General features: G+C 50.2%; 2 protein-coding genes across 2 annotated transcripts in view; one reads left to right on the plus strand and one right to left on the minus strand.

The window, feature by feature from the left end:
- Positions 1 to 86: 86 nt before the first annotated feature.
- On the plus strand, positions 87 to 10,047 carry urod (uroporphyrinogen decarboxylase). The gene is made up of 11 exons (XM_035422914.1): positions 87 to 343; positions 762 to 939; positions 1,552 to 1,664; positions 2,183 to 2,262; positions 2,383 to 2,445; positions 2,768 to 2,965; positions 3,460 to 3,621; positions 4,260 to 4,397; positions 7,686 to 7,786; positions 8,303 to 8,369; positions 9,363 to 10,047. The coding sequence occupies exons 2-11, from the start codon at positions 923 to 925 to the stop codon at positions 9,519 to 9,521; spliced, it is 1,098 nt and encodes a 365-aa protein (XP_035278805.1). The 5' UTR covers positions 87 to 343; positions 762 to 922; the 3' UTR covers positions 9,522 to 10,047.
- Positions 10,048 to 13,591: 3,544 nt separating this feature from the next.
- Positions 13,592 to 15,966, minus strand: part of zswim5 (zinc finger, SWIM-type containing 5) — a 47,516-nt gene continuing 45,141 nt past the window's right edge. Inside the window, exon 14 of the mRNA XM_035423502.1 lies at positions 13,592 to 15,966. This exon is cut by the window's right edge and continues 1,658 nt beyond it. The gene's annotated coding sequence lies outside the window, so the exon portion shown is untranslated.

Genomic DNA, 15,966 nt, shown 5'->3' on the forward strand with positions numbered 1-15,966 from the left:
CGTATTTTAGTGACCGCTAAAAGACATCTTGGAGGGTCCATTGGCAGTCATGTGACATTACAAAATTGGTTAGTGTGAAGGACACAACAGATGAAACCACGTGAGCAATCAGCAGAAACAGCTCGTGAAATTCTTGAATGAAGAGGAGTAGAAGAAACTGCGATATATAACCAAGACATTCCACAGTGTTAAAAATAATAGTAGTCATCCTGCTCACTATTATATGATTTTAGATAAGATTATTAATTTGCCCAGTTTGTACTATGGATTTGATACAGCACGTGAAATCCACTTTCTCCACGTGGTGAACCTGTATATCAGAACAGAAGGTGTTAAATGAAAGGTGACATAAACCTGCTGTTTTATTTATTGGTGTCGCTTAAATATAGATATGCAGTGCTTGAGTTATTTGGATTACGGGTATCATGAAAGGATCCAGGTTGTGCTTCTGTACTTGTTTTATTTCAAAAAGTACAACCTATTTATATGTTGCTGGTAACAAACAGCACATTCCAACAAAGTTTGCTTGGAATCATTTTCCTATGCAGCTTAAATTATGCTTCAGCCTATTATGGTTGTTGCATATAGTTGTTAGAAGTTAGTTGTTTTATTGAGGTTGGGGGTCTCTTAGAATAGCGAAAAACTGCAAGAGTGAGTGATTTGGAACAAGGCTGGAGATACGTGTGGCTTTAAATTACGTCACAGAAAATAAACCACGCCCTGTTCTATACCCACGTGGTTTTACCTGGGTTGTCCTTCAGTTTCAGGAAAAAAAATGTCAGCGCTCTGGTGGATGTGGGCGTGACAGAGGAATGAACACAGTCAAGTTCGCTGCTACGGTCCATGGCTGGCTAGCAGAAGTCTGATCTTGGTAGTCCATGTGAACAAGTTACATTGCAGACACCACTGGCTCTTTGCCATCATGGATAACATCATTTGGTAAGCATGTATTCAACATTTGAAGTAACTACGTTGTCTAGTAAGTTAGCAGGCTATGCTATACTGCTAAGCTATTTTTCGTAGGACCAATAACCAGTTGTGTCTCCCTGGCCAGCCATCAAACGTTACATATGAGGAAACAACTGCAAGTTCAGATGTTATGAAACGGAACCTTTACTAGCTGGCTAGGTAGTCGGGTAACACATGTTGTTTGAATGTAGCTTTCTGGCTGGCTGTCGTTAGCGTATGTGTTGTATGTAGACATTAGCGAGCAGTACAGTTTGAATGAATGAGCGGTTATTCTGCCGGTTGAGAAAACGCTTATCTTTTGTGAACGCCTTCTTCTTTCTATGTATTCGCTGGGTTTGTATTTAGAGATAACAACATGGAAGGGATGGGCAGTTTGATAACAGAATGGCATGGATTCTTCTGATAGTTCACGTAGAACGGGTAACAAAGTTATTTGTCATTAATAATTAGTGCATGCTGCGAGCACAATTCAGACGACCAGGCGACCGATAGCTGTCTGTATCAAGCTGGCCACCCGCACTGTTTTCTTATCCGTTTTCTAATTCGTCTGACCTGACTGCGTTCGTACATTATGGTTTTCAGTCCAAAGGATTTCCCAGAACTGAAAAATGACCTTTTCCTGCGAGCAGCCCGTGGCGAGGAAACGGAGCAAGTACCGGTATGGTGTATGAGACAGGCCGGCCGCTACCTGCCAGGTGAGCCCCCTTATATCAACCGCGCAGTACACCTCTTATTTGGTTAACTGGCATTTACACCAACTACAGTAAGCTTCCGCAGTACTTGTAAATATGATTGCAACCTGGGAAAGATCTGTAGTAGCTAGTGTTGTTTATTTGACGGTTTATTTCCCCGAAATTCTGTAACTTGCTTATTAAATACGTAGTGCTCTTAGTTGTTCCAACAGTTAGTTAAGTAATATCATAATTTTTTTAAATATTGTATAGTGGACCATAAATAAATTGGGAAAGTTGTGTAAACATTCCGTTTTTTTATAGCACATTATAATGCGATTATAGTTGCCATTGCATTTGAAGGTCACCATGGACTTCAAAACTGGAATTGCAAGCATATCCATTTGAATAGGCAGGAACTGATGTGTCCAAGTCTTCGCTGAAAGGCATTCATCTTAAGCGGGTGCTGTACTGGAGTTGGCTTCAGCTGTGACCCACAGTGTGTGTGACGGTCTTTGACTTGAAGAGTGTCACATTCGCAGAGTTCCGTGAGTTCAGGGCGGGGAAGGATTTCTTCGACACGTGCCGGTCTCCAGAGGCCTGCTGTGAGCTCACCCTGCAGGTTAGCCCCATGCTGCCAGGCAGACCACCATTTTGTGTCTCGGTGCAGTAGATTTCCTCAGAGGGTAATAAAAGGAGAGCACGTTTTTTACGCCGGTGTCTGTTTTTGTCTTTGTTTCAGCCTTTGAGGCGTTTCCCCTTCGATGCGGCGATCATCTTCTCAGACATCCTGGTGGTTCCGCAGGTGAGAGTCAGAGTCCAAGGCACCGCTTGAGCCCCCCCCCCCTTTCACCCCTCTAGTGGTTGGTCCCTGAGACGTTTCCCTCTTCATACAGGCTGTGATGTCAGCACTCTGGAGAGCGATGCCTTGTGTAGGGGATTTGGCTCAGGGCCTACAAAGAAGACAAAGGCTGTAATATGGTCAAATTAAAATTTTGTGTGTGTCTGTCTTTCTTTGTGTGTGTGTGTATGCGTTTGTATGTATGTGTAAATGTATATGCGTGTGTGTGCCTGCGCGTGTATGTATGTATGTATGCGTGTGTGCGCACGCGCGTTTGTGTCTCCAGGCCCTGGGCATGGACGTGCAGATGGTCCCAGGGAAAGGCCCCACCTTCCCGGAGCCCCTGAAAGGGCCGGACGACCTCCAGCGGCTGCGGCCCAAGGTGGACGTGCCGGCGGAGCTGGGCTACGTCTTCCGCGCCATCACCCTCACCCGCCACAAGCTGGAGGGCAAGGTCCCGCTCATCGGCTTCACCGGGGCCCCGGTGAGAAGGGTCTGACCGCACCGCGACCGCACTGCGTGGTTGTGCCCGAGGAGCTGTGTTTGAAGGGGCAGGGGTCCGACAGCTGTTTTACTGTGTTAGCATCGAGTGCTAAGGAAATAACACACCACTGATTGCCTGTTAAGAAAACCCCTCACCCTACTGCATATTTATCACAAACACAGGATTTTACATTCTAGGCCAGTGATTCCCAATCCTGTTCCTGGAGATCTACCGTCCTGTAGGTTTTCTTTTCAAACCTAATTTAACGCACATCATTCTACTAATTAGCAGCTCAAAGAGATTTTTGGCTGTTAAATGAGGTGTGCTTTGTTAGTGTTGGAGTGAAACCCTACAGGACAGTAGGTCTCCAGGAACCAGGGTTGGGAACCACCATTGTAGGCTCTTAAAGATGTATTTTTTTTGTTGTTTTAGCCATGCAGGTGGTTAAGATGTTGTCTGAGGTCTGTGTTGGTTCTGCCCGTTTCTTTCCGCAGTGGACTCTGATGGCTTACATGATTGAGGGGGGCGGCTCCACTACCTACTCCAAAGCCAAGCGCTGGCTCTACAGCCACCCGGAGGCCAGCCACCAGCTGCTGCGCCAGCTCACCTCCGTCATCGTGGAGTACCTGCTGGGCCAGGTGGCAGCGGGGGCTCAGGTGAATGAGTTTCAGGGGGGGGGCAGTTGCAACACTGACTTGTTTTAACTTGGTTGAACATACACACATCACTCTTAGGCAACGGACAGAAACAAGTAAGATATGACAGCAGTTGCACAATATTGTGAGTGTTTTGGGAGGTCCACTTTGAACCTTGTCACAAGGTAAAGTTTGTTTTGGGAGCATCAGTAGTGTGTGTACCGTTCTCTACATTGAACCATTTGTTTTTGGTGGGTTTGGAGGCAGTAAAGTAAAATGGGCTTATTTTAGATTACCTGGAAATAATGAGGTTTTCCCTGAGCGATCACTCGTGTTTGACCTGGGGCTCTGTCCCTGTGATTGGTTTCATAACAGAATGGTTCTCAGGGCAAACTTTACAGCAGGCCATGTAGTTCTTATAGGCTGAGCAACTATTACTTCTGTCTTCTCTAACTGTTACAAAGAGGGAATGTGCTGTCTACTCTGACTGAGAAAGTGATGTGCTCTGCATGACTGTGACAAAAAGGAATGTGCTCTTTGGAATATGTTCTCTATAAGTGTATCAGAGTAAAATGTGCTCTCTACTCTGATTGTGACAAAATGGATTATGCTCTCTAGTCTTGTTTGTGACAGTGGAATTTGCTCTCCTGGCTGTGCAGGCCCTGCAGGTGTTTGAGTCCCACGCGGGGATCCTGGGGCCCGTGCAGTTTAAGGAGTTCTGCCTGCCGTACCTGCGGGACATCGCCCGCCGGGTCAAAGACCAGCTGAAGAAGTCAGGCCAGGAGAGTGTGCCCATGGTGAGCCCCTCAGCCCCACCCCAAACCTGCACTCCTGCCCAGAGTCCCTCAGTCCCACCCCAAACCTGCACTCCTGCCCAGAGTCCCTCAGTCCCACCCCAAACCTGCACTCCTGCCCAGAGTTCCTCAGTCCCACCCCAAACCTGCACTCCTGCCCAGAGTCCCTCAGTCCCATCCCAAACCTGCACTCCTCTCCAGAGTCCCTCAGTCCCACCCCAAACCTGCACTCCTGCCCAGAGTCCCTCAGTCCCATCCCAAACCTGCACTCCTCTCCAGAGTCCCTCAGTCCTACCTCAAACCTGCACTCCTCCCCAGAGTCCCTCAGTCCTACCTCAAACCTGTACTCCTCCCCAGAGTCCCTCAGTCCCATCCCAAACCTGCACTCCTGCCCAGAGTCCCTCAGTCCCACCTCAAACCTGCACTCCTCCCCAGAGTCCCTCAGTCCCATTCCAAACCTGCACTCCTGCCCAGAGTCCCTCTGTCCCACCCCAAACCTGCACTCCTGCCCAGAGTCCCTCAGTCCTACCTCAAACCTGCACTCCTCCCCAGAGTCCCTCTGTCCCACCCCAAACCTGCACTCCTCCCCAGAGTCCCTCAGTCCCACCCCAAACCTGCACTCCTGCCCAGAGTCCCTCAGTCCCATCCCAAACCTGCACTCATCTCCAGAGTCCCTCAGTCCCACCCCAAACCTGCACTCCTGCCCAGAGTCCCTCAGTCCCATCCCAAACCTGCACTCCTCTCCAGAGTCCCTCAGTCCTACCTCAAACCTGCACTCCTCCCCAGAGTCCCTCAGTCCTACCTCAAACCTGTACTCCTCCCCAGAGTCCCTCAGTCCCATCCCAAACCTGCACTCCTGCCCAGAGTCCCTCAGTCCCACCTCAAACCTGCACTCCTCCCCAGAGTCCCTCAGTCCCATTCCAAACCTGCACTCCTGCCCAGAGTCCCTCTGTCCCACCCCAAACCTGCACTCCTGCCCAGAGTCCCTCAGTCCTACCCCAAACCTGCACTCCTGCCCAGAGTCCCTCAGTCCCATCCCAAACCTGCACTCCTCCCCAGAGTCCCTCAGTCCTACCTCAAACCTGTACTCCTCCCCAGAGTCCCTCAGTCCCATCCCAAACCTGCACTCCTGCCCAGAGTCCCTCAGTCCCACCTCAAACCTGCACTCCTCCCCAGAGTCCCTCAGTCCCATTCCAAACCTTCACTCCTGCCCAGAGTCCCTCTGTCCCACCCCAAACCTGCACTCCTGCCCAGAGTCCCTCAGTCCTACCTCAAACCTGCACTCCTCCCCAGAGTCCCTCTGTCCCACCCCAAACCTGCACTCCTCCCCAGAGTCCCTCAGTCCCACCCCAAACCTGCACTCCTGCCCAGAGTCCCTCAGTCCCACCCCAAACCAAACCTGCACTCCTGCCCAGAGTCCCTCAGTCCCACCCCAAACCTGCACTCCTCCCCAGAGTCCCTCAGTCCTACCTCAAACCTGCACTCCTGCCCAGAGTCCCTCAGTCCCACCCCAAACCTGCACTCCTCCCCAGAGTCCCTCAGTCCCACCTCAAACCTGCACTCCTGCCCAGAGTCCCTCAGTCCCACCCCAAACCTGCACTCCTCCCCAGAGTCCCTCAGTCCTACCTCAAACCTGCACTCCTGCCCAGAGTACCTCAGTCCCACCCCAAACCTGCACTCCTGCCCAGAGTCCCTCAGTCCCACCCCAAACCTGCACTCCTCCCCAGAGTCCCTCAGTCCCATCCCAAACCTGCACTCCTCTCCAGAGTCCCTCAGTCCCACCCCAAACCTGCACTCCTGCCCAGAGTCCCTCAGTCCCACCCCAAACCTGCACTCCTCCCCAGAGTCCCTCTGTCCCACCCCAAACCTGCACTCCTCCCCAGAGTCCCTCTGTCCCACCCCAAACCTGCACTCCTGCCCAGAGTAGCTCAGTCCTACCTCAAACCTGCACTCCTGCCCAGAGTAGCTCAGTCCCACCCCAAACCTGCAGTCCTGCACTATAGCAGTTATGTTCATGACATAGCAAACATTCGATAACCTGCAATGTCAGCAGTATTCAGCTCCCACAAACATTATGCAGATTCTGACCGTGTAAAGATGGGTGCTACAAGTTCTTGTAATTTTTGTTTCCCCCTCTCTGTTCATGGTGGGAGTACCTCATTAAGAAGTTTGTCTTGTAAATGGTGTTTAGGGTGTCTTCTCAAACACCTAAATAAAGAAATGAAATGAGATTTAGGAAAAACATATTAGATTGTAGTTGTCACTTATTGTTGTATGTTGCAAGATATTGCAATTTGGCTTTTCGCCACTAGATGGCCAGAGATAGTTTACAACAGGAGTTTAAGTGGAAACTCAGTTTCACTTGTTACCAGGGGTATGTTTTAGCAGAGGGTGCCCATGAATTAATGAATTAATTCATTAATAAAAATATTACAAAATGTAATTTAATTTTGTCTATACAGTGCTTTTGAAGTATCTCAAATACTTTATTGTGGAGAAAGCAGGGGTGACCAATGTTTTATAACCTGTGTTTTTATTGGTTGATGCCTGGCAGCCATTTTGCTCCATGATACTCCCTACACATACATCTTAGCGAAGCAGCAAGGATTTATTTGGCCAATTAAACAGAAGTATGATTAGATGACCAGATGGGAGTCAGATTGGGAATTTGGCTGGTGCTCAGAAGACTCCAGGGAGCAACCCCTAAAAGTTAGCGATAATTGCTGTGGGATCTTTAATGACCACAGTGAGGGAGGACCTGAGAAGTATTACTTTCCTAGAGGGACGATCGCCCTCTAGTGGCTGCAAACAGGATTTCCCTAGAGGCTGCACAGAGAAGAGCAGGCTAAACCAGGGGTAGGCAGCCCTGGTCCCAGAGTGCCCGTAATGTTTCTAGTTTATGCTCCTCCTGAATTTGATCGCAAGAGCTTGATGGATTATTGAGAGCCCGGTTGGTGAAATACCTGGAACCTCCAGCACATGTTCACCTGCCTTTAAGCCGAATAATTAAGCTGATTATGTAGTCAGAGGATCAGATGAAGCAAAACCCAAGAACTTCTCTGGCACTGCAGGACCAGGGTTACCTACCCCTCAAATAAACAGGAGATTAATCCCCCCCTCAGTTATCCTTCTATTACATTTAGGCTCCTATCCAGAGACTTGTGTTTACATTAATGCTAAAGCTCGGAGTGCGGGTGATGGTACGTCATCAGTGTATTAGTCAGTGCGTAAACCTATAAACCTACATGTGCTGTAAGTAGTAAACGTGCCTCGTCTCCTTGCCTGTCCCAGATTGTGTTTGCGAAGGACGGCCACTATGCCCTGGAGGACCTCGCTCAGTCGCACTATGAAGTCGTTGGCTTGGATTGGACCATCGACCCGCGGTCCGCACGGTGAGCACCGCCCCTGCCCCGCCCCACCCTGCCCCGCATTACCCAGAAAAGCTGAGATCATGAACACGTTCCTAAATTCAGAAGCTTATCCCCGCTCCGCTTTACCGGGAATCGCGGTTTAACCAGGGAAAGTGTCGACCGCAGGGCTCTACAGTGCTCCCGTTTTACAGGCACTTGCTCCTGAATATTGATGTGCGCTGACTGGAAAAAATAATTTAGGAGCACATCGACTAATTGGGATGCATTAGTGTGCTCCTGAATTTTTTAACATAGGAGCACATGTGCACCTCGGAAAAAATGTGGAGACCCGGACTAACGGGGGGTGGGATGTGCCGATTCTGTGTGTCTGAACAGGCTGTAGAAAATGCACACGTATGTTTTAGCCATGTGTTGACCTGGCGTGTGTCTGAGCGAGCTGTAGAAAGCGTGCGTTCGAGCCGCGTGTCTGAGCGAGCTGTAGAAAGCATGCGTTCGAGCTGCGTGTTGACCTGCCGTGTGACACCGCTCTGCTTCCAGGGAGAGAACGGGAGGGAAGGTGGCCCTGCAGGGAAACATGGACCCCTGCGCTCTCTACGCCCCCAAGGTGAGACCCCGCCCCTCTCCAGGACCCCACCCCCGTATCGCACCGCTGGCTTCAGGAAGCCAAAAATGGGCAGAGCTACCACATGCTATGACTACACTAGCCATTGTCCAACCATTTCATAATGTGCTATGGGTAATGCACAGCTTTGACCTCAGTTTGTGTTTTGTCTGCATATGGTGGACCCAGGAAGAATAGTCCAAATGGATTTAACAGTTTCTAAATGAGCAAGTAGTAGGAAAATTGTGCTTTGAAGTGGAGAGTAAATCCTTTTGATTTGTTCAAACAAGTCACTTAATGACAGCTCATTGTAGGTCCACCAATTATGGGGTTTGTGAATCCTCCCTCCCCCGTCAGTAGGATTTACACAGGGTGTGTACGAGGGGAGAGTTTAAGTGGAGTTATTAAGGGAAACTACAGCCTGCTGCTGGTTTCCCTCCATATAAACTACAGCAGCTTGTGTGGCCAAAATATCACATTATATAAATATGATGTGCTTTGTTTTATTTACAGTATGACGGTATTTGGTTTTCCAATAAAAATTGCATGAGAAGTATACTGCAACTGTAGAAAAATATGTCGTGTCCAAGGTCATGTCACGGGCAATTCAGTTTAAGTTTACATTGCAACCTATTTAGCATACTGTTGCAATGAAAACAATGAAATACCGTTGACGATGTTGCAGAACTGCATACCGTTGTGTGAATTCATAACGGTATATCGATAAGAAAGATAAACCACCCAGCCTTCGCAACTTCTGTGGTTAGAGTACATCTAAGGGCAGGGCTGCCTGGGTTTGGTTAAATAATGTGAAACAGAGAGAGCGGGAACTTGCTTACTTTTACAGTGCCGTTAGAGCCCTTTCCGTGTGGTTATTGTTCAGAAGAGTTCATTCTTCCAGACAGATTATTTGTTTTTTACTGTATAATTAAAAAAAAAAAAAAATTAGATTATTTTTACTGTGTAACAAAGAGTTGATTTTGTGCAATGTTGCAGGAGCGGATAGCGGAGATCGTTAAGAAGATGCTGGACGGCTTCGGCCCCAGGGGGTACATCGCCAATCTGGGGCACGGGCTGTACCCGGACATGGACCCGGAGCACGTGGGGGCCTTCGTGGAGGCGGTCCACACCCACTCCCGACAGCTTCTAAAATAACAGACCCTCCCCCCCCTCCCCCTCCCATCCCATCCACCGGAGGCGGGGGACCCACCGGGTCTCACGAGGAGGGGCTGGGCCGAGGCGCTGACTGCACTGTTCACTCTGGACAGCTGATCGCTGTGTTATTAGCCAGGCTAATGCTAGGCGTGAAGGCGCCATTTATGTTATTTCAGTGCAGGCACAACGCTGGCCCGCCCATCCTCTCTGAGGTCGCCTGTGGGTAGCTGGAAACAACTTTTCCAACTGCCGTTTCTTTTCTGTGTCAGTTCCTCTGCGGAGGAAGTAGGGCCTCTACTTTGACCTTTTATTTTATTTTTTTCCCCCATGATATAGTCATTTCGTTTATTATGTTTGTGCCAGCAGAAGAAATGTTTTAAGAGAAGGTCTCTGGATGGTGGTTTGAGTGTACCGAGTTGAAGAGTCATGTTAATTTGTTACATTTTAGCATAGCTATCGTGAAGAGGAAGAAGTACAAGAGTGTACTTCATGAAAATTCAGACAAATAAAAAAATATTATTTTGGACTCGGGCTGAGTGTTCTACTCCAGACAACGGCAAATTGGGGAGTTTAAAGGAGATGGACCCATCCTGCATGAACCATTACAAAAAGGGCACAGTTAATAGACATAACATGTTATTCTTTTTGACCCATATTCATTTTTTGTTTCTACTTGTTTTTTTCTTTTTTGGTCTGATGGAAACGCTCGGGCAAAACAATTTAGACGACGCGGAAGAGGCTGTTTTTCCTTCGGCTTAATGCAAAAACCGCCGACGTGATTATTTATCATTACCGCCATCTCCTTCCCCAATCAAAACAACTTAATCCCAAGTGGGCTTGTTTTTTGCGGGCACTGGAGCTAAGTAGGTGCACGCGTGATGCAAATCCAGCCGCTGTTGTTGTTTTTGTTGTTGAAATGCTGGGACCCCCAGTGCACAAAAACACCCAACGCCGTGTGAGGCCCGCACGCTTCCCTCGGATCGTCCAGAAACGCCTTTGTGTACACGCGCGCAATTATTACTCTCCACCTCCCGAGCTCGCGGAACACAAACGGCTTGCATTGCGCACGTTCATTACAATCACACCGCATTCAGATCCCGCGTTGTTGTGCTCCTCATAAATGACTGATTCAGGCGAGTCAGGCATCTCGGAGCCAATTCATTTTTTCGCCCCCGTTAATTTCTGTAAATAGCGAATACTGAATCAGTTTTTTTTTTTCTTTGGGTTGAATTGTTTAAGTGGAGGGAGAGAGAGGGAGAGGGAGCGCCGTTTCGGGATTAGCCAGACCCACCGCGGGCCGCCGCTCGGCGAAACCTGGGGGAAGCCGCGGCTTCCGTCTGAATATCCAATCAAAGGCGCGGGCCGGAGCACAATGGAGGCGCTCGGCTGCTTTTTTGTCTGGACCGCGAGCAGCTGCCGCCTCCCGCCATTTGGCGGCGGACGGCGCGCGGTCGTCACGGCGCGGGATCAAGCGGGCCCTGATTGAAGCGCGAGGTGCCGTGAGCCTTCGGGGAGAAAAACAAGCTCGAATCAATTTGCTGATTAGGGCCGGGGGATTTTTTTTTAAGCCCCCGGTCGGGCGTGTGTGTTGGCTCGGAACAAAGCGCGGGGGGTTTCTATACGTTTCTTTTTGTTTTTTTTTTTGGTTTTGTTTTTTTTGTGTTTGCGCCAAGCGCTCGCTCCTCCCCTCCCTCCTCCTCCTCCTCCTCCTCCTCTCCCTGTCAGGCTTGTGAGGAGCTCCTCAAGGGGGGAGTGGGCATTATTTTTAATTGCAAAAAATGAATCTACACTTTAAAAAGCCAAAGTCCCCAAGGCCTCCTTAAAAAGGGGGGAAAACATGGCCAGGGGGAGGGGGAGGGGGGAGGGGGAAGGGGGGACAGAAGCAGGGGGGGAGGGGGGGGGGGGAGGGGGAGGGGTCAGGCACAATCATTCAGCGAATCAGCAAGCCTGAAAATCCAATCTGCTCCTGGAGACAGTCGACTGTACATCATTTGTCAGGGCCTGGTGCTATCTGCTCTTTATCAGATGGGAGGGCTCGGGCTCTGATTGATTTTAGATATTAACTGTGGCAGCGGCTGAGGCACAGTCCCGGCCCGTAGCGCCGATCCGGCCCAAGTTTTCCACAGGAGCGGCCCGTTAACATTCTCACTCCCGGCTAACGAGCGAACCAACCAACCGTTTGTTATCCAGCTCCTACGGCCGTGCTGGTCGGGCCTAAATATGTACACTGTAATCAGCAGCAAGTCCCCTTTAGTGGTGAATTCGAAGGCAGTATCTGGGATGTAGCAAACTGAAACGGACCCATATTCTGCATTACGTCCAGAGTGACTCGAGCCAAGTGGAATACATCAAGTCTGGGTCATTCCTAAATTTGAATTGAAAGGTTTTATAGCTTGAGAGCTTTTTCCAGCACGCGCTGGAGACGTCGATAGCCTGGGCCACGTCTTCGTTTGCGTCGGCGGCCTTCCTCATCCTCACCGCCACACGCGGCAGTCATTCGCTGGGTCAATTACAGAGCCCGGTCTGAGCAGCAAGGAGGCGCCGGGAATGATGGGAACCTCCGCCAGCTCCGCCCCCCTCCTCCTCGCTCGGCACCAGACACCCCAATTACTCGAGGATGCTGGGAAAAAATGAGGGGAGAAGAAAAAAAAAAAAAAAAAAAGAATCAGGCCGCCAGAAGAAAGCTCCCCAAATCAGGTCCCAGAAGAGCGGGATGTCTGATCGTGGTGACAGCAGGACCGTCCGTTCCAGGTGCCGATAGCAAGGGGGAGCGCTACCTGTCACCCGGAGAAGCCCCCCCCCCGTCCCCACCCCCCACGCCGAGCCTCACAAAGCCCCCCGTCAAGCTCTGACAGAGACGGACGGCCGGCCATCGGGGAGCCGATTATCGCTATGGCAACCCGCGAGGAGTGCCAACACCTCAGTCGCTTAACGGAGGCTCTGAGATTTCACCGGCGTCGAAAAGAGGGGGGGGGGGAGAAACGAGTCGTTTGCAAAGACGGCGCGGGCCGGGGAGGGGCTGGCTTTGGGGCGGCGGGGGTATTCGGTCCCCCTCCCCCACGGTGCGGGGAACAGAGGAGCCAGGTGGGGCGGCCAATTACGGGCCCGTCTCCCCCACCTCCACGCGACGCTGCAGCCAAACCGCTCCCCTGAAGTCCCGCCCCGTGCTCACCGGCGCGGCTGACGGTGGACCGCCGTCTCGCCCGCTCCCCGCCTCTCTGCTCCTAGGCCCGGCCCGGCCGTCCGTGAAGGACTGTCTAATGGGGAGGAGGGGCAGCGCCCGGCCCGCTCCACCGGCCAAAAGCAGGCCCCGCCGGTCAGCTGGCGGGCTCTAAGAGTTGGTCGTCATGGGCGGGATCTCGCGGCGGCGGGGCTCGGATGGGCCTTCCCTCCGGCGTTATCGCGTCTCGTGCTCCCCCACCTGCCTGTAGTCTAACCCAGGTCCCCCCCCACCCTCTACCCCCAATCCCTTCCCACAATGCACCGCAGCTCTCACCCCACTAAGCAGACAGACCGAACGGACAGGTTCCAATGATACGCGAGCACATTACCAGATTGTACTGGGGGGGGGGGGGGGGGGGTCGAGGGGAGGGGGGGGTGGATAGAGGAGAGGAATCAGCTAGGAGCCGCCTGCTGCTGCTCGGATAATTAATAGGCTCATTTAGAGGAGCGATCAATCTGGCTGCTCCGAGAGAGAGGGAGGGAGGGAGGGAGAGAGAAGGAGAGAGAGAGAGAGAGGGAGGGCGTGTGGCTCTCCATGCTGATGGGCTGCTAGGGCCCCTCTCCCCCCGTCCGGCGTCCGGGGCCGTGTGGTCAGGGACGGACGGGGGCCCCCTGCTATTTACACAGCCAGACAAGCGGAGCAAAAAGGCAAACACTGAGCCGCGCGCCTCGGTGCGGCCCTAAAACCCGCTATTTATACGCCGCGCTTCAGCCAATGACGTCAGGGCGCTCGCCTCACGCGGGACTGCACCGGTGTTTCTGCGGTGGGGAACGCAGGGAGACCGCACGAGGGAGACCGCACCAGACACGGAGGGCGCGGCCTCACAAAAGGAAGGCGACGCACGGCGTGTGTTTCACACTTTATTCATAGAAAAGCACTGAGATTCCAACACAAATCATATAAAATGGTAGTAGCATTACATAAATAGTAATAAACTTTTTGTTTCATAGACATTAGCTCAAGAGGTTGCACAAACAAAAAGTGTTGATGGACGATACTTCTGTGGCAACAAATACTGGATACCTTCCTTTTTTTTATTCAGTAGCACAAAGAGGCGACAAACACTTTCTCTTAAATTAAAGTCTAAAACAGTAGATAAACTAGTGAACAACCTCTACCAGCGCTTATTTTTTCCTTCTAAATTCTAGGGACAGGTCAAAACACTGGTACACATATAGACACTTAGGGTGTGGGAGAGAAAAAAAAAATCAAAACCAGAAGGAAAAAAATAAAATGGTTTCCTTTTTTTTTTTTTTGCGATGCTATTGGACCAGCTAGTTTAACTATAGAACAGGAAGCAGAGAGGAAACATTGCTCAGTTCGATGTGTATGTAACAGGCAGTTCTAAAATGTACTGCAGCACAGTTTGGAAAAAAAAAAAGCACGTTTTTTTTTCCTCAAAAGAAAAAGACGGGCCTTTATTTCTCCTCCTGCTCGGCTAACGGGTGTCCCGCTCCGATGGCAGCTGTCCTAATTGTGTTTGCACACGGCTGATAACAGACTCGTCCGGGGCCAAGTCCTCAAACTCCAGAGGTCGAGGAGAGAAGAGAGGCCAACAGCACTGAACCTACGGAGGAATGCTGGGAAGGCGTAGGAAACTGGGATATTTAATCAATTTAAAAAAACGAAATCTTAGGGGGGGACAGAAAACGATGGCCACTTGAAAAATGCCACCCTGACGTTTTCAACTTGCACGTCTCCTGTGAATTTAGCAATATCAGGACAAAGGTTTCACTCGGGGTGGGGTGGGGGGGGGGGTTATTGAAAAGCTGAGGGAGCTGTAAGCAGTCAATGCCCAGGTTGCACCCCACAAAACTGTTACAATGGGGGGGGGGGGGGCTGAAAGAGTGCAATGGGTGGTGAAAGACAGAAAGAAACCCTGTTTCTCTTGAAAAATCAACTGCTAGCCGTACTGTTAGATAATTAGAAGACACTACGGCTAAAGTCCAAAATGAACAGAATGTACCTCTCCTTCTGAGGTAAAGTCCAACCCGACTGGCCTTATGGGCAAACTGTGAACACACAGGCGTGCTGCCATGTTCTCAGCTCGGTGCAGGGGTGTTGGGTCACGCCCCCATGAACCTTGACCCCAGCAGATCCCCCCTATCAGAAGTGGGCATGGGGGGAGGGGAAAATGACTAAGTGGTTCTGCATAGTCTGGTGCTTTCCGTTTGTGTGTTTTATTTATTTTTTTCACCTTTTTAAATCTCTATATTACATGTTTCCTCTTGCACAACATATTGCAAAAATAAAAACAAAATAAAGATACAAAATAAATGAGAAAAACACAGGAGCACCTGAGAAATGTCTTGAAGTCTTTCCTCTTAATGTCTTAATCACATTCCCAGCCCACAACAAATTCAAGTATCCGAAAAAAAAAAGACATACAATTATCATAAATAATTATAACTTTACAATTTTTTGAATTGACACTTTCATATTTACAATATCATAAATGCTTTTGCTACCATTTTTTTTTTGTTTCGTTTCTTTAAGTGATTCCCTGAGAACGGAGTTTAGCATTTAGCATCTTTATTTTTCGTTCCTTTACCGTATTACCTCAAACAACAGCCAGAGCTTTTAAGGGTGTTGGATGCATGTTACCAACCAGCTGGGGGTAACTCAGGAGTTCAGGAGTGAAGACACTTCCGCACAAATGTCTCAAACCAGGACAGTTTTCCTCAGTTTCGTAACGAAGTCGCGTCTGAACTGTACGCTTACATAATCGCGCGTTCGTATACAAGTTAAAACAAACTGCAGGCTTCGCTAACGTCAACATCGAGCACCTCTCTGAGGTCGATATCCCAGCTCGTTTTCCTGCCTCCTGTTTGGCCCGCTCGCCCACTGCATATATTACACACTCACAATCGCCACAGAAGGGAAAGTGAAACCATTACATGTAATTTGAGCAAATTGGCTGCGTGTACATAATAACAGGCCTGGATTTAGGAAGCATGGCCGACTCCTGGTCCTCCTCCTCCCCCTTCCGCGAGGAACGCCTTCGGAAACACTCGAGGGTGGTGCTGGGTCTCAGCGGCGGGGATGAAGGGTGGCGTTTTTCGGCTATGTAATTTAAGCGGTGCCACAACCACCTGCCCCAGACATTAACACAACCCTCGCTGCGAGCGCCTCGGCTACCCAACGCCACACGAGTGGGGTAAAAACGCGCGGGGGCATTCATTTGGAGTAATACGGTAATTTCTTTCATTTCCTGCTGAAAAG

Source organism: Anguilla anguilla, chromosome 6, assembly GCF_013347855.1.
Source record: "Anguilla anguilla isolate fAngAng1 chromosome 6, fAngAng1.pri, whole genome shotgun sequence".
Classification (NCBI taxonomy): Eukaryota; Metazoa; Chordata; class Actinopteri; order Anguilliformes; family Anguillidae; genus Anguilla; species Anguilla anguilla.

Excerpts from the sequence above, each read along its gene's own strand:
- urod (XM_035422914.1), top strand. Across the intron at positions 2,446-2,767 it reads ACATCCTGGTGGTTCCGCAG|GCCCTGGGCATGGACGTGCA; the intron begins GTGAGAGTCAGA and ends TTGTGTCTCCAG. Across the intron at positions 4,398-7,685 it reads GCCAGGAGAGTGTGCCCATG|ATTGTGTTTGCGAAGGACGG; the intron begins GTGAGCCCCTCA and ends TGCCTGTCCCAG.